The sequence below is a fragment of the Camelus bactrianus genome, chromosome 6 (genome assembly GCF_048773025.1).
Source record: "Camelus bactrianus isolate YW-2024 breed Bactrian camel chromosome 6, ASM4877302v1, whole genome shotgun sequence".
NCBI classification, from domain to species: Eukaryota; Metazoa; Chordata; class Mammalia; order Artiodactyla; family Camelidae; genus Camelus; species Camelus bactrianus.
The window spans coordinates 53232785-53258416 of record NC_133544.1 but is presented as its reverse complement, the minus strand read 5'-3'; the positions used below and the strand labels follow the sequence as shown (position 1 = coordinate 53258416).

Genomic DNA, 25632 nt, shown 5'->3' with positions numbered 1-25632 from the left:
AAAAGTATATACATTTATTTAAAAATCACTATTTTTATTGAATGCCTATTATGTACAAAGTACAGATTTAAACTAAAACTGGTTAACATAAATGTTACAAATATAAAGCCTTCTTAAGTATCACTATTCAAAGTAAATCTTCCTTTCTGTGGTAAACACACAAAAAGATGTACTTTCAAATATAACCTCCTTTAAAACAGAAGGGACTAAATTCTGACAATGCTATTTTCAATGCATTAACTATTTCAAAGTACACTGGAATATATGAAGACTGCTTGCTACAAAGTGAACTCACATGAAAATAAACCTTGATTTCAGAGGTAAGTCTACACTGATAAACACATATCCACTTAACTAATTACAGTGTAAGGTGCACACATGTATCTAAAAAAGTAAAGTGACAAGAAAGAGGACTTTTTCATGGAAGGTGATGAGTTGCCATGGATTCTGCTTCTCTTGATTTTCTGAGCAGGGCTTGTCTGAGGGCACTAATTTTCTCATCAAGTTCAGCCAGTGAATAGTTCTGCTGTAAATAATAACACAAATTGCTGAATAAGACTCTTTAGTATCTTAATGCAGACAAAATACTAAATGTACTATAAATATGAGAAAAAGATATTTACCATGTTTTTGGATATTTTATATGAGAATAATTTTTAAATTGAACTATTTATGTTGACCTTGTTATTTTATGCCTTTAAACTTACAGTCAACTATTTCTGACTTTCCATTTTTCTAATGACTAAGCCTGGACCTTTTTATATACTCTGAAAGCATTGTAAAAACAATTTTTTTTCAACTGACTGTTCTTTTTAGAATTTGTTTAACTGCTTAAATTTTGATAGATTAACCGTAATTAACTATCTCCTGGAAAAAAACAAGTAGAGTGGGATCAAGATTATGGAGAAAGACGCTGTGGAGCGCAAGTCCCCACACAAACACATCAAAAATATATCCACATGTGGAACAATTCTCATTGGAAACTGGCAGAAGAACTACACGACCAAAGCTACAAGATCTCCACAAAACCAAGTAAGATAAGGAAAAAAAGGCATTGGGTTGGGACTTGTGCCCTGAGGGGGATCTGTAAGGAAGAAGGCCTGCATGGGCAGACCCTGGCACTGGGGGGCGAGCAGGCTGAGCCACAACCTGGGAATTCCACTCCTGGGGTCCTGCACAGAGGGGACAAGCCCCCTTGCCTGCTGGGAAATCCACTGGGACAGACGCAAGGGCTGGAGAAGCCTAGACTCTACTCGGGAGAAGTGTGTGTGCTGGCTTTCCGACAGCCTCGCACTGGCAGATGCCGCCTCACTACACTTCCCACTCCAAAGGGGGGAGCACCACAGCCGGGGTGGTCTGGGCCTATCAAGCACTGGGAAAAGACTGTCTAGCTCTGCAGAGACGACCAGGGTGCCTGAGGTGTGATCCGGGCGGAGCCACAGTGGTTTGTGCCCCAGCACACCCACTCCACACCACAGCTTAGTGCTAGATCTGGGGAAGAAACGTCCCGGGGGAAGAAGTCCACAGAGGCAGCCACAACAGCCCTGCCTCCTCCATGACACACCTTGCACTGCCTCTGAGCTGGACCACGGACACCCACACAGGCAGTGCGTACATAGAGCCTGTGACCGCAGCGGCCTCACTGCTTCAGGCTTCAGCAATCACCTCCTTTGGGGCAGGGTACATACTCAAGAGCAAAGAAGCCTGACTGCATCTGACCCTCTCTGACCCTCAGGGCTTCTACGCCAACAACTCGGGAGCAGACCCACCCCTGACAGGGAGGCAACAGCTACAAAGCAGAGAGGAAGCTCCGCCTCACACCCTGCAGAGGTTTTAGATACCAACACCAACCACGTCCCTATCAAGGGGATGACCGGCAACACACCCAGAGGAGAGACGTCATCCATACCAGAACCAGCCCTTGCCCCTAAGAGCTGGACACAGAATCTACACAGGGGAGCTCCTACATAGAAACACCCTTTCAAGACCACAGTAGACAACTTTATCTCTATGAATTTAGGAGAAACAGTTACCTGAGATGAAAAGGCAGAAGAATCTGCTCCCAATTAAAAGAACAGGATAAATCAGGGATTTCCAGTCAAGATGGAAGGCCCACGAGCTCGCCTCTCCTCACGACTACAATGAAACCACAACTGACTGCAAAACCACCATCAAAAAAAAAGACTGGAACCTAAAAAACATCTTCAACTGGAAACGTAAAGCGGGAACCACAGAAGGAAGGTAGGAGGGGCGTGCTCGCGGTACAGGCAGGCCCCATACCCCCGGGCGGGTGACCCACAAGCTGAATAATTAAGCCGCAGAGGCCCTCCCCCAGGAGTGAGAGCTCTAAGCTCCACCTCAGGCTCCCTAGCCCAGGGTTCTAGCATTGGGAGGAGGAGACCCCAGGATATCTGGTTTTGAAGGCCAGCGGGGCTTAGCTCCAGGAGCCCCACAGGACTGGGGGATACAGAGACTTCATTCATTTGGGGACTGTACACAGAAACTCACGTGTGCCAGGTCCAAGGGCAGAGGCAGTGATTTCATAGGAACCTGGACCAGGCCTGCCTGCTGCTTTTGGAGGGTCTCCTGGGGACATGGGGGGCGGCTGCAGCTTACCTAGGGGACATAAAAGCTGGTGGCAGACATTCAGGGAGTGTTCATCTACATGAACTTTCCTGGAGGCTCACATCTTGATTGGATCATTAGCACCAAGACCTAGCCCCACCCAACAGCCTGTAGGGAAGCCTCAGGCCAAACAGCATACAAGGTGGGAACACAGCCCCACCCATCAGCAGACTTCCTAAGCCACAAAGGCCTCTAGACAGAGCCCTACCCACCAGAGGTCCAGGACCAAGCTTCACCCAGCAGTAGGCAGGCATCGGCTCCTCCTGCCAGGAAACCTGCATAAGCCTCTAGTCCAGCCTCACCCACCAGGGGCAGATACCAGAAATAAGAAAACAATCCCAGAGCCTGTGGAAGGAATCCACAAACACAGGCCAGACTCTACATTGGGACCAGCAGGAGCCTGGCCCTTGGGTGACAAGAGAGGAGTGTACTGCTGGGAGGCATAGGACATCTCCCACAGAGGGCCACCTCTCCAAGGTCTAGAAATGTTAACTAACCTACCTAACAATAAAAATAGAAAGATAAACAATGTGAGGTGGCCGAGGAATATCTCCCAGGCCAAGGCACAAGATACAATCCCAGAAGGAGAAAGAAGTGATAAGGAGATAGGCAATTACCTGAGAGTTTAAAGTAATGATGGCAAAGGTGTTCAGAGAACTCAAAAAAAGTATAGCTACAGAGAGTGAAGTGTTTAGCAAAGAGCTGGGAAATATAAAGAACACCCAAACAGAGCTGAAGAATAAAAGAAGGAACCAAGAATAGACTAAATGAGGCAGAAGAATGGATTAGTGAGCTAGAAGGCAGATTAGTGGAAATCACTACTGCAGAACAGAAAAAAATAATGAAAAGAAGTGTGGACAGTTTACGAGAGCTCTGGGACAACAGGAAGTGCACTAATACTCACATTACAGGGCTCCCAGAAAGAGAAGAGAGAAAGGACCTGAGAAAACTTTTGCAGAGATAATAACTAAAAACTTCCCCAACTTGGGAAAGGACACACTCACCCAAGTCCAGGAATTGCAGAGTTCCACACAGGATCAACCCAAGGAGGAACCCACCAAGGCACATAATAATCAAATTGACAAAGATTAAGGTTAAGGAGAAAATATTAAAATTAGCAAGAGAAAAATAACATAAGGGAACTCCCATAAGATTATCAGCTGATTTTTCAACAGAAACTTTGCAAGCCAGAAGGGAGGGGCATGATATATTTAATATGATGAAAGGGGAAAACTTACAACCAAGAATACTCTATCCAGCAAGGCTCTCATTCAGATTTGATGGAGAAATCAAAAGCTTCACAGATAAACAAAAGCTGAAAGAATTCAGCACCACCAAACCAGCTTTATAACAAATGTTAAACGAACTTCTCTAGTCATCAAAACATAAAAGAGAACAAGCAGACAGACGGAAAAAAAAAAACCTACAAAAGATTGCTTTGGTAATTCGGGTCCTTTTATGGTTCCACATACGTTTTGGAATTGTTTTGTCCTAGTTCTGTGAAAAGTATCATGAGTATTTTGGCAGGGGTTGCACTGGATCTGTAGATTGCTTTAGGTAGTATGGCCATTTTGATAATGTTGATTCTTCCAATCCAAGAGCACAAGGTGTCTTTCCATTTCTTTGTATCATCTTCAATTTCCCTCAGTGTTTTACAGTTTTCAGAGTATAGGTAACCTCCTTGGTTAAGTTTATATCTAGGTATTTTGTTGTTTTTGATACAATGGAAATGTTTATGCCGTTTATAAAATTCACTTTTTTTTTCCATTTAAAAAAACCCAGAATGAAGGGCCATAAATGGCAAAATATCCTTTCTTATGAGTGAGTTCTATTCCACTACGTATTTATGCTGCCTCTTCTTTATCCATTCATCTATTGATGTGCACTTAGGATGCTTCCATATCTCAGCAATTATGTTACTGTTAATAGTGGGGTGTAAGTATCTTTTTGAAGTATTTATTTTGTGGTTGGCTTTATTCCTTTGATAACTATGTAAGCTTAAAAAGCTAAAGTTCTAAACGTTCTTAGAAACAATGTATAGTACATATATGTAATTTTTAAAAATGTGCAGTATATTGTATATGTTCAAATTGTAACAATTCTACCTAAAACTGAAAACTGAAAAAAGACAAATCACCTGAAAGAATAAGTAAAACATGAGTTCACCAGTCTATTAGACCCTGAGATCAAAAAGATGGTAATAAAAATGCTAACTGAATTAAAGGATAATTAATAGAAATGCAGATCACTGGAAAAAGGAACTAAAAACTGTAAATCAAAACAAGACAACCCAACAGACAGTGCAATTGCTGAGATAAAAACCAATCTAAAAGCAATGAATAGCAGACTAAATGACACAAAAGAATGAGTTAGTGGCCTGGAAGACAGATCAAGACAAACCCAAACAGATCCACACCAAGACATGTCATAACTAAAATGGCAAAAGTGAACGCTAAAGGGAGGATTCTAAAGGCAGCAAGAGAGTCAGTCACAAGGGAACCCACATAAGGCTATCAGCTGATTACAGAAACTTTGCAGGCCAGAAAAGAGTGGCATGATACATTCAAAGTCCTGAAAGGGGGGTAAAACAATCCACAACCTAGAATACTCTACCCAGGAAGATTATCATTTAGAATAGAAGGCGAGATAAAGCTTTCTCAGAAAAGCAAACACTAAAGTAATTCAGCACTACTCAACCTACTCTAAAAGAATTATTGAAGGCTCTTCTCTAAATAAGGAAAAAATCACAACCTAACCTACCACCTAAAATAATTAGAAAATTATCAAGAAAACCAAGAGCTGTATTTTTTTTAAAGATAAAGTCAACAAACCTCTAGCCAGGTCCACCAAGAAGAGAGGACCCAAATAAACAAAATAAGAAACACAATTTGAACACACTGATCACTAGAAGTGAAACAGATTCTGTAATCAGAAAAACTCCCTGCAAAGGAAAGTCCAAGCCTGGATGGCTTCCCTGGGGAATTCTACGAAACATACAAAGAAGAACTTACACCTATCCTTCTCAAACTATTTCAAAAAACTGAAGAGGAAGGAACACTCCCAAATTCATTCTGGGCCACCATCACCCTGATACCAAAACCAGAAAAAGACACTACAAAAAAAAAAAAAAAAAACCAAACTATAGGCCAATTATCTTTGATGAATACAGATGCAAAAATCCTCAATAACATTAGCAAACTGAATCCAACAATACCTTAGAAGGATCATACGCTATGATCAAGTGGGATTCATTCCAGGGTCACAAGGACAGTCCAACATATGCAAATCAATGTGATACACTACATTAACAAAAGACAAAAAACACATGATCATCTCAATAGATGCAGAAAAAGCACTTGACAAAATTCAACATCCATTCATGGTAAAAACTCTCACCAAAGTGAAAATATCTCAACATAATAAAGGCTATTTACAACAAACCCACAGCCAAAATAATACTCAACAGTTTAAAGCTGAAAGCCTAACTGCTAAATTCAAGAACCAGACAAGGATGCTCAGTTTTACCACTTCCATTCAACACAGTATTGGAAGTCCCAGCACAGCCGCCAGTCAAGAGAAAGAAAGAAAAAGTATCTAAATTGGAGGGGAAGGGATAAAACTGTCAATAATTGCAAATGACATGGTTATATAGAGAGACCTGAAGTCTTTAAAACACAGAAACTATTAGAATACATGGATTCAGCAAGGTAACAGGATACAAGATTAATAAGCAGAAGTCTATTGCATTTCTTTACACTAATAATGAAATATCAGGAAAAGAAAATTTTTTAAAGTCTTGTTTAAAATTGTATCAAACAAACAAAAGCACCTAGGAATAAACTTAACCAAGGAGGTGAAAGACTATACAAAAACTGATAAAGGAGACTGACGGTGATTCAAAAGAAATGGAAAGGCACCCGGTGCTCTTGGACTGGAAGAATTAATATTGTTAAAATGGTCATACTACCCAAAGCAATCTACAGATTTAATGCAATAGCTATCTAAATACCTATGACTTTTTTTTTTTTAAACAGAACTAGAACAATTAACCCTAAATAACCCTAAAAGTTATATGGAACCACAAAAGACCTAGAACTGCCAAAGCAATCCTGAAGAAAGAGAACAAAGCTGGAGGTATAACCCTTCCAGACTTCAAACTGTACTCCAAAGCTAGGGTAATCAAAGCAGCATGGTACTGGCACAAAAACAGACAGCCCCCAAATAACCCACACATCTATAGTCAACTCATCTACAACAAAGGAGCCAATATACAATAGAGAAAAGACACTCTTGAACAAGTGGTGTTGGGAAAGCTGGATAACAGCATGTAAATCAAATCACTCCCTCATACCATATACAAAAAACCTCAAATTAGTTCAAAGACCTAATTATATGAACATGATAGCATAGAACTCCTAGAAGAGAACATAGGCAAAACATTTTCAGACATAAATCACAGCAAGATTTTCTTAGATCCGTCTTCCGAGGCAAAAGCAAAAATAAACAAATATGACCTGATCAAACTTAAAAGGCTCAGCACAGCAAAGGAAACCACTGACAAAACGAAAAGACAACTTACGGAATGGAAGAAAATTTTTGTCAACAATGCATCACCAAGGGGTTCTTGATTTAGATGCTACTAGTGGTGTCTGCAAAAGGTGCGGGGATGAGATTTAAAGTACTTGAGCATTTATTATTTGTCAGCGTTTTGTAACTGATACTTTCTTCTATAGTTAACTTCTGGATGAAGACTTTAACATTTATTTGGTCCATCTGAGTCATGCCATGCCCTTGAAATAAAATTATTTCTCTAATTCAACACATTAACTTATGTTGCTCCCCCCTTTTTTTAGTTCTAAATCCCAGGGTATGACCTAAAAGCAACCATAGAAGAAACTTTTATTAATAAGAAAGGTATAAAACCAATCACACTATTTCAGAAACCAAAATGAAAACGTAGTAACTTACTTGAGGTGGTTGAACTTTTCTTCTTTTTCCAGAAAAATTCTAGATTAAAAGTAGAAAAAAAAAAAAAAGTGATCAGTGCTGAGAAACACCTAAACAATTTTCCTTTATAGACTGGTGAACAAAATAAGGAAAAACCCTGGTAGAAACAAAGCCCACAAACTCACCGACCAGTATCTGTAAGTGGTATCTGCCTTCTTTTACTTTAGAAGTTATCCTCCGAAGATGATATTAAAAGTGCACAGTAATAACATCACAGCAACATGATTGTCCCTGGCTACACACACTTTCCCATTTATTTCCAGCTTCTGATGAAGCTGAGTGATTATGGGGATGCTCTGAGGATTTTCTACTTAGTTTCCCTTCTTAGAACATTTCCATCCCAGGACACTGAACAAGTGAAGCAGCAACAGACAGAGGAACACTGAATGAGGAATACCAGGCAAAGGGATGAACACACACACACACAGCCTTGACTGACTGCAGTGGACACGGTGGTTGTCTCAGTGAGCAGCTATCCACTGCTCCTCCCTGTGAGGGGGGGTCGCATCCACTGATCCACCCCACCCGTCTTGTCAGTTACCAGAATGGGCACAGGCCCAATTCTGGCCAATGACTAAGGAGAGGTCCACTAGGGAGCATGGGGAGAGCTTCTGGGAAAAACTTCCTCACTTCTCAGAGAAAGCCCTGAAAGGAGGCTGTTCTGGACACCGCTGTCACCTGGACAGGACACCCGAAAGCACAGCAGCTCTCTTACCATCTGCCTGAGGAAAAAGCCAGCACGAAGCAGAGCTGAGGGGAAAGAGCCCAATTCTTTGACAATCATGATCTAGCACAATAAATCAATTAACCCTGCAGACTGTATTCCTGTTGAACCCATTTTATAAGATTATTTCCACACTGTTTAAGCCAGTTTGAGTTTAAATATCTACTACCTGAAACAGATAACAAACATTCTCACCCACACACTACTGTGTTTTTTAAAACCCTGATCTAGTGAATTATTTCTTGACTTTGTTCTTAGTTTCACAGAACCACAGCTCCTGAATGGTAAATGAGTATACTAGTACATTTGACACTGCAACGTAGGTGGCATGTTTTCCTCATGAACACTTCTTACTCATGAGATTTAGAAGAAAAGGCAAAAATTCTCATCTTTCTTTGTGTCAAAAGCTGCTTTCAAAGAATTCTGAGGTACGCCTCTCACCAGGAGCGTTAGTAAGCGGGAAACCAGTGAGTGCTGGAACTGCTCAGTATGCAGGGGGTGCTGATGTAAACGTGCTCCTTCCTTTGCCAAACGGAGCTAGGCACCTGCGGTGGGGCCTATGGGCAGGTAAGGGCTTAGTCTCCTACCCTCCTAAGAAGTGGCTTTTTACCTTGATGAAAATACACTTCCTCTTGTTTTCCTAACAGCTTAACCTGTAAAATACGGACAGTTTCCATGTCAGCGAACAATCAATCACTGAATTATGAAACCAAAGTGAGAAGTATCAGATCAAGGACATTAGTGGGTCAATGACTCAAAAACAGTAAAATGTGGCTTTGGGGACTTGTTTTAGGTCTGAGCCAAACAGCTGACAAGCAGAGCACTTAAAACATACCTGCTGTGGGTGCACTGGACTAGCTTTAACTTTTTTTTTTCTTAAGGTACAAGGAGCTCTCAGTGTAAAAGGTAGAAATTTGAATGTTTTAGTACCTGAGAGGAAATATTTAGCACAGCACACTAAATAAACAGCTAGACAGAGATAATTCAAAATTGTCTTTACTTTCCCATTGTGTCACCTTAGAAGGTAATTTATAGTTACCCTTATAATGCCCGTGTCTCGAAGGTTATTAAACACATGTACGCAGAGGTCCAGGGAACCCAAGCTCTAAGGAAACCCAGTGATAAAGCCTCTTCCATGACCAACCTTCCTTACTTCTAACCAGTTGTGAAGAGTTACAGGGCAAGTGCCTTTAACATTTCTTCTCTTCTAGTCCCGCTGCCCTGATGCAGACTTTCATTTCTCCCTGGTATGGACAAAGGTACGTTTCCTAAGCTACTTTCCTTGACTCCAACCCTCTCTCCAACTCGCAACTTCCCAATGCCACCAGACAGGAACCAAAAATTCAGGTTTCTCTTTCTCAAAACCTTAATTGTGCTCCAGTGACAATGGAATTGCAAACTGGCTACTGTGACCTTCAGGCCCTCCAAAATGTGTTTGCAATTTTCCAGCTGGATCCATTTGTCTACCTCATGCTATAGGCCGACCATCACCTTCACAAATGCACAACCTGCGTGCGTGAAGTTGACGTGGCCTCCAACGCTCTCTTCTCACCATGCTTCTCTTTAAAACCAGGACTTACCGTTACAGACTAGAGTTAAGATACCACCTAGTCAGTACTTTGGAACAAAGTTAACATACCTTTAAAAGTCCAATAATTAACTTATCAGCCAATCCTATCCATTCATTCGCATATTTATTCAACGCCTACTACACTCTGTGTTCAAAGATGAACAAGACAGTTCCTGCCATTCAGAGGCTGAAAATATAGTGTGAAAAATAGTTGTGTAAACATATAATTGTAAATGAGAAATGCTATAAAATGAACAAAGTACTGTGGAAATATACTTGTGAAGTATATTATACTTACCGTTTTCAAGGGTTATAAGTTTAAAATCAGTAATTCTCTGTAAATACTCAAAGACTGTTATCTTTTAAATGGTCTGTTAAACAATGCCCTTGAAGAATTTTAAAACATTACCACATTCAAATCTTTCCATGTTGCATGTGAAGCATAAAGATCTTTAGAACTATTACATGTAAAAGTGCAACAAATACTAGTCTTTCTTGTAATCCTGTTTTATGTACATCAACTTGTTTTGGAGTTTTATATCTGTTTCATAAATGGAAAGAATTTTACATCTAGTTCTGTTTTATGAACAGAGTACAATTTTATAACTTTTTTCTGTTTCCCTTTTCACATGCTGTGCTTCAAGGTCACCCATGATAATCAATCTCTAGCCAACTGTGTTTAGAACTCATTTACATGTGAACCTGAATTAAACACATTGCAGCTAAAAACTTTTCAGAAGTTCAATTTCTAACAAAAGTCAAATTCTTAAGAAATTTAATGATCTCAACTTTCCCTTTCTAACTTCAAATACTTTAAACTTCTGGGGACAGCATTTAAGGTCTTGTACAATCTGTTTCTATCTCTTTAACCAAACATCTAAACATTCTGTCCTGTGTATAAATGGATCTCCCGAAACAAGATTATGATTTGAAGTGCTTGTTCTTTTGTTAACTAAATTTAGTAAGATGTATGTTAAGCTTTTGTAAATCAGAATCAGAGAGCAAAGATTAACGATGGAGCAAAGTCTCACTAATACTATGATACTCTCTTGTAAGATCAGTTCTTTTGTTAACAAGAGTTATATTAATGAGGTATGAAATTGTCCTAGAAAAAAAATAACCTGCCTAGGGATTTCTAATGAAGAAATGAGAAAAAAGCTTATGGCAGACTGGTGCAGGAAAAGGCATAAAATCTTTATGAAGTTTTCTAGGAAGACACAAAGAATAATCCTAAAAGTGGAAAGAACTTTGTAATTATGTAGAACCACCAACAAACCTTCTACAATGAGAGAAGGCCACAGGAATTGTGTGACTTGTCCATGTTTATACCGCTACTTCATAGATGGTTTCTGAAACTAAATGAAGGTTCGTATTCACTGAGTTTTACCACGTGCTAGACAGTGTGCAGAGTGCTGACTGGCATTATCTTATTTAGTCCTTGCTTCAGCCCTCAGTACTTTAATAAACCTCATTTCATATTTAAGGGAAGTAAAAGGGAAATATTTCTTTTTTCTATCTCACTCAAATCCCAATTTACTTTGGAAAGACTGCTGTTACTCCAAAAATTCTAAATATATTTTCACCAGTGACTTATAATGATTCATGTTAACTGAGCTATTTTACATATTTCAGAAATAAGTTTTAGTATAATTTTCACTAAAAATGTAGTCAATTTTAAATTTTTGCTCACTTTTACACGACTTTAGTTCTTTCTAATATGGCACTGCTTTAAAATAAACATTAAACCCCAGGAAAGGCAGGTGTCATGTATAATCACCCCAGAAGACGGCAGAAAACAACACAGTGAGCTCAGGATTGCCTGTCTGAAACACACTGATAGGACAAAGAGGATACTTATCAGCACAGATTGTTTTTAATGTCCTTGGAAAAAGAATGAATGAATAAATAAATGCATGCTAGTGTTGAGGAATTAAGCAAATATAGACTAGTCTTCCAAAAAGTCTGGTGGTTAGGATAAAGAAAAAGGTTGGGTGGCAGATTGAGGTGCGTGCTGGTTTGGTATAGGGGAGAGATGGAACTGTGTATGAGCTCAGGGAAGGAGTCTGTGGAGAGGGAGGGATTAAAGAGACAGAAGGGATAAATGACAGCCAGGTCCCAGAGGAAGCCTTAGCTTTATAAGAGAGCAAGTTCAGAGTGACAGTTTTCACCACTATTCAGGCTGATTTACTATGCCACGGAAATGGCCTAAGTTTGAGTACTTGGGTAATGTACAATAAAAGTACCCCTTTTTAAGAAATTAAGAGTCTATAAAACAATATTCAGAATCACAATCTTTAAAGAACTAGGTAACTCTCTACAAAGAACTATGTTCATTCATCACTGAATTATTAAAAGTCTTTTGCACACAGCAGATCAATGAGTGAATTGTTAAATGATGAATAATCCTAAAATAGCATTAATTTCTTAAAGACATTTATACTTACTACAGATTGAAAATATTCAGGAGAGATGCCTTCCAACTCAAGGATTTTATCTTCAAGTTTTTTAATTCTCTGATAAATGTCTCTTGGCACTGGACCGCCTAATACATTAAAAAAAAAATCCGAGGTATGATTAGTTAATTCTTCTTACAACTTTTCTTCTTAAAATACCATGCGAAGACATGTATGCAAAAGAATGGGAAATAATTTAAATTTAAGAAAATACATTAACAAAAGTAAAACAGAGTGAAATCTTTAGCTCACATTTTCATACTATACACTAAGGGGATATATTACTATCTACACCTCTCCCCCACCTCCATTTATGCTTCTTACGTTGCTAGGAGTTTTGTTTTATGTTAAATTCATTTTACAAGACTGAATAGTTCCTGTATAGAACAACTTGTATTTCTGATAGGCTCTGACAGTTACTTAGGAGGAGAAAAATGCATTTTGACAACTGATAATTCAATTCAGTGGCTGCAATATGTCTTATCATTTTCTTCAACTTTTATTTCTCCTTATGTGCCATATTTTCTCCTTTAACCTAGAAGAACATTAAAAAACATATGGTAAAGCTCCTTTACCATAATTCTTAACAAACAAACCTTCTAGGGAGTGGAGCGGTAAAATTAAGGTTACTCAAATTTCCAGGTTATTATTATACCCCAAATCCTTTACATTTCTCAGCACCTCCGATGTAAACATTATGGTCCAGACCACCACCCTCTCTCCCTGGATTATCACAACCTCCAAATTGGTCTCCCTGTTTCTGCCTTGCACCCAGAGTCTACTTGCAACACAGCTGCCAATGATCCTTTAAAAATGTAATTCAGATAGTGTTAACTTCTCTGCTCAAAACCTTCCAATACCTTCGCGTCTCACTCAGATTAAAAACCAAAGCCTTTACAATAGTCTACAAGGTCCTACACAATTTGGACACTCTCCCCAAATTCGTATCATTCCAGTCACTTGATTCCTTTCTTCTGTTACTCAACTAGGCTACGCACCCTCACAGCTTTAGCGCTCATGTTTCCCTCCACCTCCACATTCAAAAGGCTTGCTCTCGCCAGCTTCAGGTCTTGACTCAGAAGTTACCTTATCAGTAAGGCCTTCTCTGACCACCCTTTAAAAAATACCAGTGCTACCACCTCCCCCTACCCGGCACTCCCGTATAACCTCTTCCCCTTTTTTTTGAAACCACTACTACCCCTTGACAGTCTGTATATTTTGTTTATTTATTGCCTGTTTCTCCACTCTAATAAAAGCTCCAAGAGAGTTCACTGAGTATGGCTGCGCAGTCTGTGCACTGCACAAACCTAGGGAGCATCAGTTCACAGAATACACAGGTGCTTAATATTCACTGACTGAATAAATACATGATTAAACAATCATTATGCAATTAAAGAATATGGGCAAATTTTCATATCAAAAGTATCAACTTGTTACATATAAAAAGTCTAGAAATATACATATATTTTTTGGAGAATGTTTTTTATTCTAGGATCTTGGTGGTTCTTTCTCTTGAAGTAAAATAAGTAACTTATTTGACTTTGCTCCTGCTGCTCCCTTACCTAGAACGTCCTCTGCCTCACCTCTGTGCCTCTCAAAAACCAGTTCAAGCATCACTGGGTCAATGAAGCACTGCCTGAATCTTTTCACAAGGAGGCTCCTTGTGCCCCGACCATACCCTTCCTCCACAGCCCCTCTGACATTCCCCTTCACTATTAATCTTTCTCTCAGATTATAAAGTCCTTGAGGCCAGGACCTGTGACTTCATCATCCCAGTATCCCTCCTGGCTGAAAGGGCACTTGGCCCACAGTAGGCATTCAACAGATACTTCTCAAAATTAACTACTTGATATTAGATTTAATAACCCAGTCAATCCTGTTACACAGTTGTCTTTTAAATTCATCTAGTCCTGGGGGTAGGGGAATTAATTTTAACACTGTCTCTTACTGTCCTCAAAGATCTACTCATGCACTTATCCTCTTCTGCCTCCATCCACTAGTACACTTGCTAGACTGGACTCAGAAGTCCCCTCAGCCGCACTCTGTGCCTTTTGCAGATGCTGTTCTGTTTTGGAATGCTTTGCTCCTGCCTGCTGAAAAATTCCTACTAGCCCTTCAAGGGCACAAATGTCACTTCACCAGGGATACCATCCCTTGACCTCCCCTGAAAGGAGTGGAACACTTTGCGTCCCCACTGTACTCTGCATGTATCTGAAAAGATGAAATGAGCAATCCTTTATTCAATAAACACTTGAATATCTGTTTTGTGCCAGGTACTGCCGCAGGTACAAAGTAATGAGCATGACAGTTTGCTCTCACAGACCTCACTATTCAGCAGGGGAGACAGATACTGAACAATAGAACTGTGATAACTGCTATAAAGAAGGACAGAGAGTACCAGGTGGTACTGAGATTATACAAAAGGAGAATCTGCAGCAGTCTGGGATCAGGAGGGAAAAGCATGGGCAGAAGAAAAAGCCTGGGTAAAGTCCACAGGACAGCAAAACCAGCGGAGCTGGGAAGCCCAGAGATGTGGCTGAACGACAGGTGCAGATCACGTTACTTAGAATCATAATCCCCTCCCGTGCCAGTCTCCTTTCCCTTCCCTTGGCCAAGCTGTTTTCCATCATCTGCAGCCCTTCTCTTCAAGTGTAGCATATAATTTATGTATTAGAATTTTTGTTCACATGTATTCTCAGTGCCTAGAATAGTACCTGGCTTTTCTAGCAAGAACTTAATACCTATCTGTGGAATGAATGAATATGTGCTAAGTTTGGTATGCATATAAGAACAACAGAAAACCATCAAAGAATTTTTAGTTGGAAGAGTAGCAAGATCAGACTTGAGTTCTAGAGAAACCAGTTTGGCCACAGGGTAGAGAACTGATCTTGAGGAGGAAGTTGGGTAGGAAAGCAACCAGCTAATACCCTTCCATAAGTCTAAGGCCCAGAACACAGTGACTTCAACTAGAGTGGCAGCTGTGGATATAGAATGGGCAGATTTGAGAGAGATTTAGATGGTAGAATCAACAGTATCTGGTGACTAAATGGGGAGGGGGACTCAGACTTTGCAGCCAGTTAAGATCTAGGTGTGATTTCTAGTTGCCACTTGCAACCTTGGGCATGTTGCTGGAGCTCTCACAGCTTCAGTTTCTTCATCTGACAATGGTAAGGGCACCAGCATCTCACAGGGCACTGTTAAATACTGAGCTGACTTTGTATAATACTTTCACAGGGAGTGGCACACACAGTATTTGTCAATAAACGTTAGTCACCTCCCCTATGGCATTTATTTATATGCTCATCCTCACAGGGAAATCTTAAAGGACCAGGATTACGCTTATCAATACTCTGTACCTAACACAGTGGGTGCTAAGAATGAGATAGTTAAGTTGTGAAGCTGATGGCAGGAAAAAGACTACATTAGTTTTCAGCTATGACTAATAAACCCTAGTGGCTAAATGAATTAGAATTTCTTTAACCACTGGCAAAGGCACATTAGAGGACACTGCCCACCCCTCTGCTTACCTGTCTGCAGTCGCAAGTGAGCCTCAATATTCTGCAGTCGTTCCTCCACAGCCTGGTTACCGCAGTCTCGCAGCATGCTGCTAGGGTTATGGCCTGACCCTTGAATTCCTTCAGGTCTAGTCTGTGGTCCATATGTATTCACAACTCTAGAAACTAAGTTAGGAAACTTTTGAGCCTATTAAATTTACATTTCAAAAAGCAGAAATTCTCTCTCCCTAACAGTACTTTATGTTCTTTTCATAACCACAAACACAAGTATAAAGAAAGGCAAGACTTTTTGTTTTATTTTAAAATAAACAAAACTTAGATAGGAAAGTAATTTCTATTCCATTTTTCTTTTGATCTAGAATAAACTTGTGTCAGTGATGAAGGTCTCATGTAGAAGATACGTACCTTTTACGTGACTTTTAAATCCAGGGTAAGGAGTAAAAACGGCATCAGTTCTCGCACAACTATTTTCTAAGGAAAATTTAGATGAATGTAAGTTTAAATACATTCTTAATTTCAAATGTATGAGATTTTGATAACCCTCAAATAATGCGTATTAACATATTACTCATAATCAGAAAGTAACTAAATTACTATCATATACAGGATAACATTTAGTGATCTTTACCCTCTAAAATTTGTAATATCTAAACTTTTCTAAATTCCTGACTTATATATAGGAAAGTCCTCAACACTCAGTGGCATAGTTTAATATAATTTTTAATGAATACCAGTATCCCTAAAAAATCATCTGTGCCTTTGAAGAAAATAATTTGTTATAGAAAGTATGTTAATTCTAAGCCAAAGAGACATTTTCATTTAATTCCACACAGAAATAAACAGAACTCATTATTTTTACTGAAATACTTTTTAAAAAAAACCCAGCATTTTTATCTTTAAGATCAAATTATTGAATGTCTAATAAAAAGGGATATGCATTTAACACTTATTCAGAACTCCACACAAAAAAGACCTTGAAACCTGTAGCAGTTTTACACTTTACCTAGATTTCCAATGCTCATTGAAAAAAATTCCTAATCACAAAAGCCATCTCTTTCCAGACTACTCTTTTTAAAAAACATAATTTTAAGATACAATGTAAAAATGTATTCAATTTTTTTCTAAGCTGAAAAGTACAGTTTCTTTCAAGTTAGACACCAACAAATAAATTACAAACCAAGGGAAAGTTGTAATGATGTTAATATAATATAGAAACATCTCAAATACTACAAAATAATCTTTAAAATGACATTAAGTAAAACCATGCAATGCAGTAAATTTTCTGAAAAATTCCCATTGATCATTTTATAATAAAAAATAGATGGTAAAAGAGGTAGTGATAGAAAATTCCCTTTCTTCCTATGGAATTTGATTCTTTATAAAAATCCAGTGTTTATATTTAGGTCAACTGAGAGGTATTAAAAGGAGCAAACTAACATGTTACAATTCATTTGAATTTTTTCAGTCTGCTTCCTTAAGATAGTTCTGCTGACACATCAAACAGCCTTTATTTGAACTACTTCTGTGTGACTAAAATTCCAAATTCACTTATCTTTTTACGTATAGATACTAGACAGAGTCATTTTCTTTTTCTGTTCTTTTTTTTTGAGACATCTCAAAATATGTTTAAAGGGCCATCACCTCTCCATTCTCTTTCTACCATTTCATGGGGCTTAGGGTCAAAAAAAAAAGAAGCTATCATCCATTCCAGAGCTATATTCCAAATATATAGATTAACTGACCCATTAGAGAGAAATTCAGCATGGTGTGAAGATAGTGAATGTGTGAGTGCTAGCACTCTCCACAGCAATTCTTCCTAGCACTGTTTGGAGCCAGCAAGGCATTGAATGGGCCAAGGAATCCTGCTGAGCATTTCAATTCTTGTCAATTTCTATCCCCTGGTGGTTTATAATAATAGAGCTAGCAGGGAGAACAGAGGTTTAACATTAGTGACACATGTGCTTGCTCCCTCAACAAACCCTTTCTCATGGGTTGCTTGCAGTTGGATTACAGTACCTGAGATTTTGCCACTGCTGCACCTGTTCTGCAAAGCTAACAGTAAAATATGCCAAGCCTAGACATATGCATGTGTAATGTTCATAGTAGAAAAGGCTGAATTTAGGACCCAGCTCAAGCCTGTATTATTTCATTATTAAGAGAATCAGTGTACCAATATGGTAAGAGTCAACTCTAGGTTCATCTGACAATTCTGTGTTCATAATAATTAGCCAAGAGATATCAGAGGCAACAAGAAAAATGTTCATTCCAATTAGGAACTCTTCTCCGTAATTTTTTCTAAGAACTACTTGTTCTGATTATTACTATGATGCCTGAATATGATCTATGCTAGTGCTTTGCCATTTTGTATTCTGCAGCATACCTACAGATGTGTAAATATACTATAGCCCCATGTGGAGAGGAAAAGCAGCTGATGGAAAACAGCAAGTGCACACGCTAGAAGAGAAAACGGAAAAAGCCTAAGACATCATCGTCTTCATGACAAACTGGTTTTATCGTGACATAAAACATTTCAAACAGCTAAGGAGTAGTGAGAAAACTGCTCCCTCTTGAGGAGTATTAACTTGACTAAGTTCACGTCATGTATTAACATCACAATTTTATAAGTACCTTTATAGACTTGAAATTTATATAGCTTAGATCCTTGTTACTAGTGAGACTGAGCAACCCTGCCACCCACAACTTCATCTTCATTTCCTGAAGGAACTTCAAAGCAATCTTTTAACCTGTGGTAAACACTAGCCTTTTAATGTTAGCATTTATTTGATTTTTGCATAACCAAGATGAAAATTATGCTGCAAGATAGTCTATTATTAAATAGAAGGAAATTCTGCTGCCTTAGTTTCCAAAGAAGCCTGTGAAATAAATTGTGTTCTTAAAGTTATTCATTTTTAAAAATAAATGAAAGATCATTAAAATCCTACAAAAATTAACTTTTAGGTAGTTACCTTGATTACAATCAATAACATTGCAAAATTCCCTGACGTTGTTTTCATTGATTTCAGCTTGCTTTCTTTCAATAAATGCAGATATTCGTCTGTCAATCTACAAACAATAAGTTGACATGTCTTAATTCAAACATACGATTAAAAAAAAATTCTCCCCCAGCCGCCAAAGAAAAACAACTTACTTCTGCTTTTCCAGCCTTTATTTGAACTACTTCTGGATCAAAATGGATCTGTGTCTTTTTCACATCTCCTAAATCACAATCTTTGTGCTTTTCTTCCTCCTGTAGGTCGCCAATGGGAAATTTGCCATTTACTTCATTCTTGTTCCCTGTTTCTGTTTTTCCTATCTCTTCAACAACAGTTGTATTCTCCTCTTTAATCAGAGGCTGAAGTTTTGCTAAAAAAGGCTGAGAAGAACATAATTCCATCTGCTGAGGTTCAAACTGATCAAAGTTAATTACACATTTGCCATACTCATAAATTTCTGTTAAGACAATATTTAATATCCATTAACTAAATATAAAAGGTAGGCATATCATACACAGATCTGACCACATGTGTTTGCTGTTGTTCTCTGCTATTGTGACCAATATCATTTGCTATAAATCTGTTAAAAAAAAAAAAAAAGAAAGAAAAGAAAGAAAACCTGAGGAAATTTTAAATTTTCTTTGAGGGTATCATTCTGTCACTCATCTTTTATTTTGTGCCAAATCAAAGCCTCAGCCTCTGGCACCAATGCCACTTAATTAACATGTCATTCAAATGCATCCTCAGAACACTACGGCTTAGTATTTTTCCTCCTTAACATGAGAGCCAGTGCTCTCACTCAGCAAAGCCCTGCATTATCACTGTATCACTGGAGATTCCCCACTTGAAACTACAGTTGGCCAAAGTGAATGAGAGAGCATAGACATGAAATATATAGGTGTTATGCTGAGTGAACACTCAGGCTTTCCCTGACATGGCAAGGTATCTTCTTGGGTCATGAAATTAAATTTTTAAAAAGAAAACGAACAAGGATAAAACAAACAAACAAACAAACAAAACCCTACCAAAAGCCACAGCTGAAAAGAGGTAGATGCCTATCACTATGCCAGAGGGGGGAAAATAAATCCCTGTTGTATAATGTAAATTATATTCCCCATTCCCACCCCCCCCCATTAGGCCTCAATTGAGTGCTATAGCTCATTGCTTCCGCCCTTTCAAGCTAGGGTTAACTATCACTTTTAACATGAAACAGAGTTAAAATTTCCCATAAAGTCATTGAACAGAGGACTGAAAATTAATGTCTATTCCATTAGTCAAAACACATCAACACTTGTCAATGTTCCAATTATTTTTTCATGCCTACTATTTTGCTTCCATTGTCTGCTATGCCAAATATTCTTCTGAAACCTTAGGACATCTCAATAGCAGTAAACTGACCAATCCAAACCTTTTTGACACTTCAAGCTTTATACTTTGATTAGAGATAAACTGCAAACTTACATTAATTATAACTGCAAAGATGTTCAGCTGGAAACTAGCAAGGTCATAGTACTGTTCAGTTATTGAACTGAAATATTAAAAAAATAGAGCAATACTATTATAAATTAACAACTCAGTGTTGCCTTTTAATATAAAGGATGAATTATTTTAAATGCTTAAGAAAAAAGAAGATAAAATAGTGACTGGCTACTTCCTAAGATGAGACATTAATGTCACAGAAATTACTTTCTTTTTAAAAACTATGCTGAAACTGTTTAATTGCAATAGACACTCCAGGATGTGTCATGCTGGGATAATGCCACTTCTTGAACCACTGAAAGCACTCCATGAGCCTCCAAACTCACCCAAGGCATGGAATCATTATCATAGCATGACACACACCTGCCGTGTCTTATTGCTTAATTATAACCCACCATAGATGCAACTGTATTGAATTTTCAGTACAAGTCTAGAATTGAATAGAATTCCATTCATTCACTCTTCATACCCACATCAGCCTATTAGGCTATATTCCTGTAACTGTCCTGATCACTATGTAAATTAACAGATTTGGATCCAATCTGGCTCAAGTAACCTTTTATTAATAACACTATTAATATAGTGTTAAGATTGAACTGACAAATACTCCAGCTTACAATTTAACTACAATTAATTTCTATTCTAAATATCGAGTTAACATTTTTAACAAGAAATTTACCTGTAAATATAAAACGTGTTGCTCAAGTGCACTAAAGAGCAAAGCAGGCTGGAATGCCGTGAGGCTCTGGAGCTTGTTCCAATCGATTGTAATTTTCACCACATCATCTCTGAGGTTAAGCTTCAAAAGGGCAAACAAGCAACATCACAAAAATTACACAATTAGGCTGTACATATGAGATTGTGACAAAAATAAAATTTCTATAGAGTAACATGCCTATTTAGCTCAAAGTTCTCAAGTTTTTAATGATACATTATAATGTCCTAACTAGTTACCATTTTAAAAGGCAAAGAAAGATGCAATTGTGTAGCAAAGCAGAATGACATCTCACTGTAATTCTATTCTTAAGTCTGTGTAATGGGACCATCTTACAGGTAAAATCAGCCATAAAAGACAAAAACATGAGGTTTTGCTACTTCAATATCTAAAAACCTTTGGATTTGAGCCAAGATAGGCTTGTCCTAGTCAGAAGCCTACTGTTTCTAGCTCAGAGTATTAAACAGAGGGGGCAGATACATTTATGAAAGGTAAGATATACACATTTCTTTGTGTTAAATACGTACATAAATGCGTAACTGAAATATATTACTCTGATGTCTTCTGAGTCACACTGTGCTTTCAATTTTAACCAATTTAAAAAATAATTTAAAAATCAAGATGATTCATACATATTATAAAGTCTAGGGATAAATGGCAACATGTTTATCTACTTCAAATAAAAATTATTTTTTAGCTGTGGAAATCTGAAAAACAATTACATTTCCACAGAGGTGAAATAAATGGCCAGAGACAAGGAAAGAAAGCCAGACCTATTTCAAAACACTATTTTCTAGTAGTGTGAGGGCTCATTATATGAAAATTTCTTATAAATTGGCTATGTGTGACCTATTAAAATAAAATTATATTCAGAAAGCTACCAAGAACCTGAATATAAAATATCGAAATGAGTGAAAATTTGAGATGGAAAGCTTCTATCTCCAGTCTTTCAAGTGAATAAAAGTAAAACGCCACTTTTCTAGGACATGTGTTCACAGTAAACATAGATACAATGCATCATAGGATCAAGTTAACTATATTATTTTTTCAGAAATCATTTAAAATTAGTCATATTTTCTACAAAATAAAAACAAATATTACATTAGTTCAAATATAGATTTTAAGTTGTAATTATAATAAAACAAAAAGATGAATCAAAGAACTGAAAAGATCCAAAGTTCCCAAAAGATGCACTATACTGAATGAACACTAAATGACCGAAATTTACCATCCTTTGACCAGAAATAATTAAAGTCCATACTAGACAAGAATAAAGAAATAAGAAGCTCTGTATAGGCCACACTGGCAAAAATTAGTTTATATTAATTTAACTAAGATTTTACATTAAGCTTATAACCTTAATTTATCTTAATTAATACTTAAAAAGATTTCGTTAGACAATATCTTACATGTAGAAGTAAACTATTACTATACTTTTACAGTTCTTAAAAAGCTTTATGGTCATTTATAACAAAGTTATGAATACAGTTTGGGGACAAAGCAGGCAAATCCTCAAGCAAAGCAAAGCATCCAATTTTCTAGAGAAAGTAATAATTTACAGAAATTCAGCAGAATTATGTAAGCCTTCAAGTACAATTAAAGATACTTGGACTTTGAAGAAAACCACCTAACAATGTCACAAATTAACTTTAAAACTATTCCAATACATCCAACTATTCCCTACTAGTAATACGAATTCTATGCATTTTTACTCTATAGAACTCGTAACTGTAAACCATTCACTGGAAAATGTATTAGTCTGTCATTAATACAGACTATTTAAAATACGTATTTCAGTAAAAACTTTATTAAATTAAGATGAAAACCCAAACTAACAATAAATAATCCTCAACTTGGTAAAATGGACATCCAGAAGCAAGCAATAAAATTAAAATCAGTAAATCAGAAATCTGGGATAGAAAACATTTTTTAAACATTCAATTTTATGTTTCCTATTGAGAAGATCTAATACAATGATACTACACAGAATGAATTTAGGCGTATCACAATATACATTTCTTAAAAATTCCTTAAACTTGTTTAAAAAAGAAATAGTGATTTCCACCAGGGACAATTTTATAAGTATAGTACTCTGGCTTTTATTCTTATCTTTAAACAATACATCTCAAAATGTAAAGAGTATTAGCAAAGTGGTTAGCAGTTAATTAATGAGACAACCTTATTTTTTTGACACTTTTATAGGTGGTCCCTTCACTCTGTCATGAAAATTCACCAAATACTTAATCTAAACATTTTTGACAAGGGACATAAGTAAAATTTAATCATATCTCTACCTACAGAATATCTGAATGTTTAGAATTTTAAAATGAATTTTACAAAATCAGTATGCAAAATATTTCAAAAGGAACGTTTAAATTATTTCTTAATGTTATTTTTTTCAAAGTATCTCATCGAGGGGAAAAAACTTCTGTAAACTTCTTTCATCCTGATGTTACGATATAAAAAAACGTTAAAGTTCCAATGTCCACGCCATACAAAGTTCTCAAACTTTTAAACCATTTACAGATCTTGAATCTTGAGATTGAAATATTAATGTCCTCAAGTCTTAAAAAGCAATTTTAAGTCCTTGACAAAAACTGGGTTTAAAAGTTTTAACTTTTAGCCGATTCTATTAATAATCGTTTCATTACACCAAACAATGTTTAGAGTAATGCTCTTTATAAGTCAGGACAAACATTAGGGTTTTTAAAAATACTGAAATACCGTTTCAAAAGACTGGTTCTCCACCCACGCAAGGGTTTTAAAAATAACTTTTACAAATCAGACAAACGCTCTATTTTCATAAAGGAAATTATCATTAGCTTCAACACAAATGCCTAACTCTGTCTATGGTTAAAAAAATTTTTTCCTTTTTAAAAGCAAACGTATTCTCAATTGTTTCTCATTTTAAAATCTGCTTTGCATTTTACACTATGAAACAAAATAGTGACTTGACGGTTACAGTCTAAGGAGCACTTCTATTCAAACCCGATTTTATTAAGACATTTCTACACTATTAGCCAGTTAAACTACTTAACAGTTAAATAACTAATTAAACAACAGCTGTGATGCAAACAGTATCAACCATGGATAACTCATCTAACCTTAAGCTAGAAATAGTTTAGGCTAATTTCTTTTCTCTTTCTCCCGGTTTGAAAGGGGAAGAGATGCAAGAGCCAGAAGGAAAAAAATATAACCAAGTGACTCATAAAAGCAAATCACCCAAAAAAGACTAAAAGAGAGCTTTTCCAGAAATCTCAGGCCGTACTAACCTATCCATGTCTATAATGAATGAAATGGAGGAAAAGGAATCCTGAGAGCCAGGCGCCCCCCAAACCCTCAGAGCAGCTTTTTCCGCAACCATTCTCTCCAAGCGTGTTCCTCTCCGAACCAGGTTTTCACTTAACACTATCCTCACTCACTCTTGGGGAGAAGAGTTGCAAGAAAATCTGGCGTGCAACCGGTCGTGAATTTAACCCGAGCGGCCACCCTCACCCGGACCGCAGGCGGCCGGGCCCGGGCTCCTCCCCCGGCCTCGGCAACTCAGGCCGGGTCCCACGCCCCGCAGCCTCCGCTGCCCCACGCCTCGGCTCGCGGGAAAGAGGCGGGAGGGGCCGGATGGTTCCCAGACCCCTACTCCCATAGGCCACCACTCACTTGTCCAGCCAGGGTATGCAAGGAGCGAAAGACTTCGCAGACCACCTCTCGGGAGAGGTTGGGGCTGCAGCTCCGCTCCAGGTTCCTCTCACCGATGGTCGGGAGACTAAGCTCGGCGGCAGCAGCCATGACACTTTCGTAGGCCGCCCCCGCCAGCACCGAGGCGCACTAACAACCTACCCCTCCCTCCCAGCTTTCGTCGCTCCGCGATGATGTAAAAGCGCTGCGTCTCGTTTAGAGCGGGGCTTTGAGGACCCACCCTCTCAATGTGACTGACAAGCACATGCACCAATCAGGTGCAGCTACAGCGTTCCGCCGAGGACCTCCAGCTGGTTAATAACAACCTAAACGAGGCTGGCCGCAGTGTTTGAGATTGTGATTGAAGTTGTTATCTAATGAGAGTTAGCTGCGTGAAGCCTACCTTGACTGTTACATGTTGCTTATAAGTGTTGGTAAGAGAAAACTTTTATAGTTATATGTTAGAGTTTTAGTCCCAAATTAAAAGTTGAAATTTTAACATGGCACTGTGGAGTGGTTTGGAGAAAGATCGCTGGCCAGGGATGTAGCGGTGCCCACACGTATTTCTAAACATTGAAAACTCACACGGAATTGTCTTAATTGTTTAGAATGTTTTCATCTGTACACAAATTAACATCACCAATTTTTCATGTGAGGAAGAGGAGGATATAAAACAAGAAACGCTCTTTTATACCTCATTTCTATATCATTCAAAGGGATGATATTAATTACCTTAAATATGCAAAATAATTCTGTCAAGTTTTAAAACTTGCATCAGTTGCCATTCTCTGGGTGATACGGTAGAGACACTCATCCTAAAACTGTTTCAAAGAAGGGAAACAGTGTCAATATGATTCCAACAGTAATTTCACCCAA

General features: G+C 37.9%; 1 protein-coding gene across 28 annotated transcripts; it reads right to left on the bottom strand.

Moving 5' to 3' along the window:
* On the bottom strand, nucleotides 1-24935 carry MBIP (MAP3K12 binding inhibitory protein 1). Of its 28 annotated transcripts, none has more exons than XR_012507542.1 (12): nucleotides 24739-24935; nucleotides 21046-21165; nucleotides 19043-19267; nucleotides 18861-18957; nucleotides 16300-16365; nucleotides 15907-16059; nucleotides 12371-12468; nucleotides 8967-9009; nucleotides 7594-7632; nucleotides 2509-2616; nucleotides 2034-2136; nucleotides 1-526 (listed from the first exon to the last, which is right to left on the bottom strand). XR_012507542.1 is itself a non-coding variant. In XM_045504321.2 (11 exons), the coding sequence occupies exons 1-10, from the start codon at nucleotides 24865-24867 to the stop codon at nucleotides 5863-5865; spliced, it is 1032 nt and encodes a 343-aa protein (XP_045360277.1). In that variant the 5' UTR covers nucleotides 24868-24935; the 3' UTR covers nucleotides 1-526; nucleotides 5840-5862. The 28 variants fall into 28 exon arrangements, 17 of the variants coding, with proteins under 17 accessions (XP_045360277.1, XP_045360278.1, XP_074221727.1 ...); XR_012507543.1 differs by having other exon boundaries at nucleotides 1-523; XR_012507549.1 differs by lacking the exon at nucleotides 2034-2136 and adding an exon at nucleotides 7205-7274 and having other exon boundaries at nucleotides 485-526.
* Nucleotides 24936-25632: the final 697 nt, after the last annotated feature.

Coding starts and splice junctions, on each gene's coding strand:
- MBIP (XM_074365624.1), bottom strand. CDS start 24,867: ATGGCTGCTGCCGCCGAGCTTAGTCTCCCGACCATCGGTGAGAGGAAC. Junction 21,166..24,738: donor TGCATACCCTGGCTGGACAA/GTGAGTGGTGGC, acceptor GCCCTTTTGAAG/CTTAACCTCAGAGATGATGT. Junction 12,469..15,906: donor TCACTTGCGACTGCAGACAG/GTAAGCAGAGGG, acceptor TTAATGTATTAG/GCGGTCCAGTGCCAAGAGAC.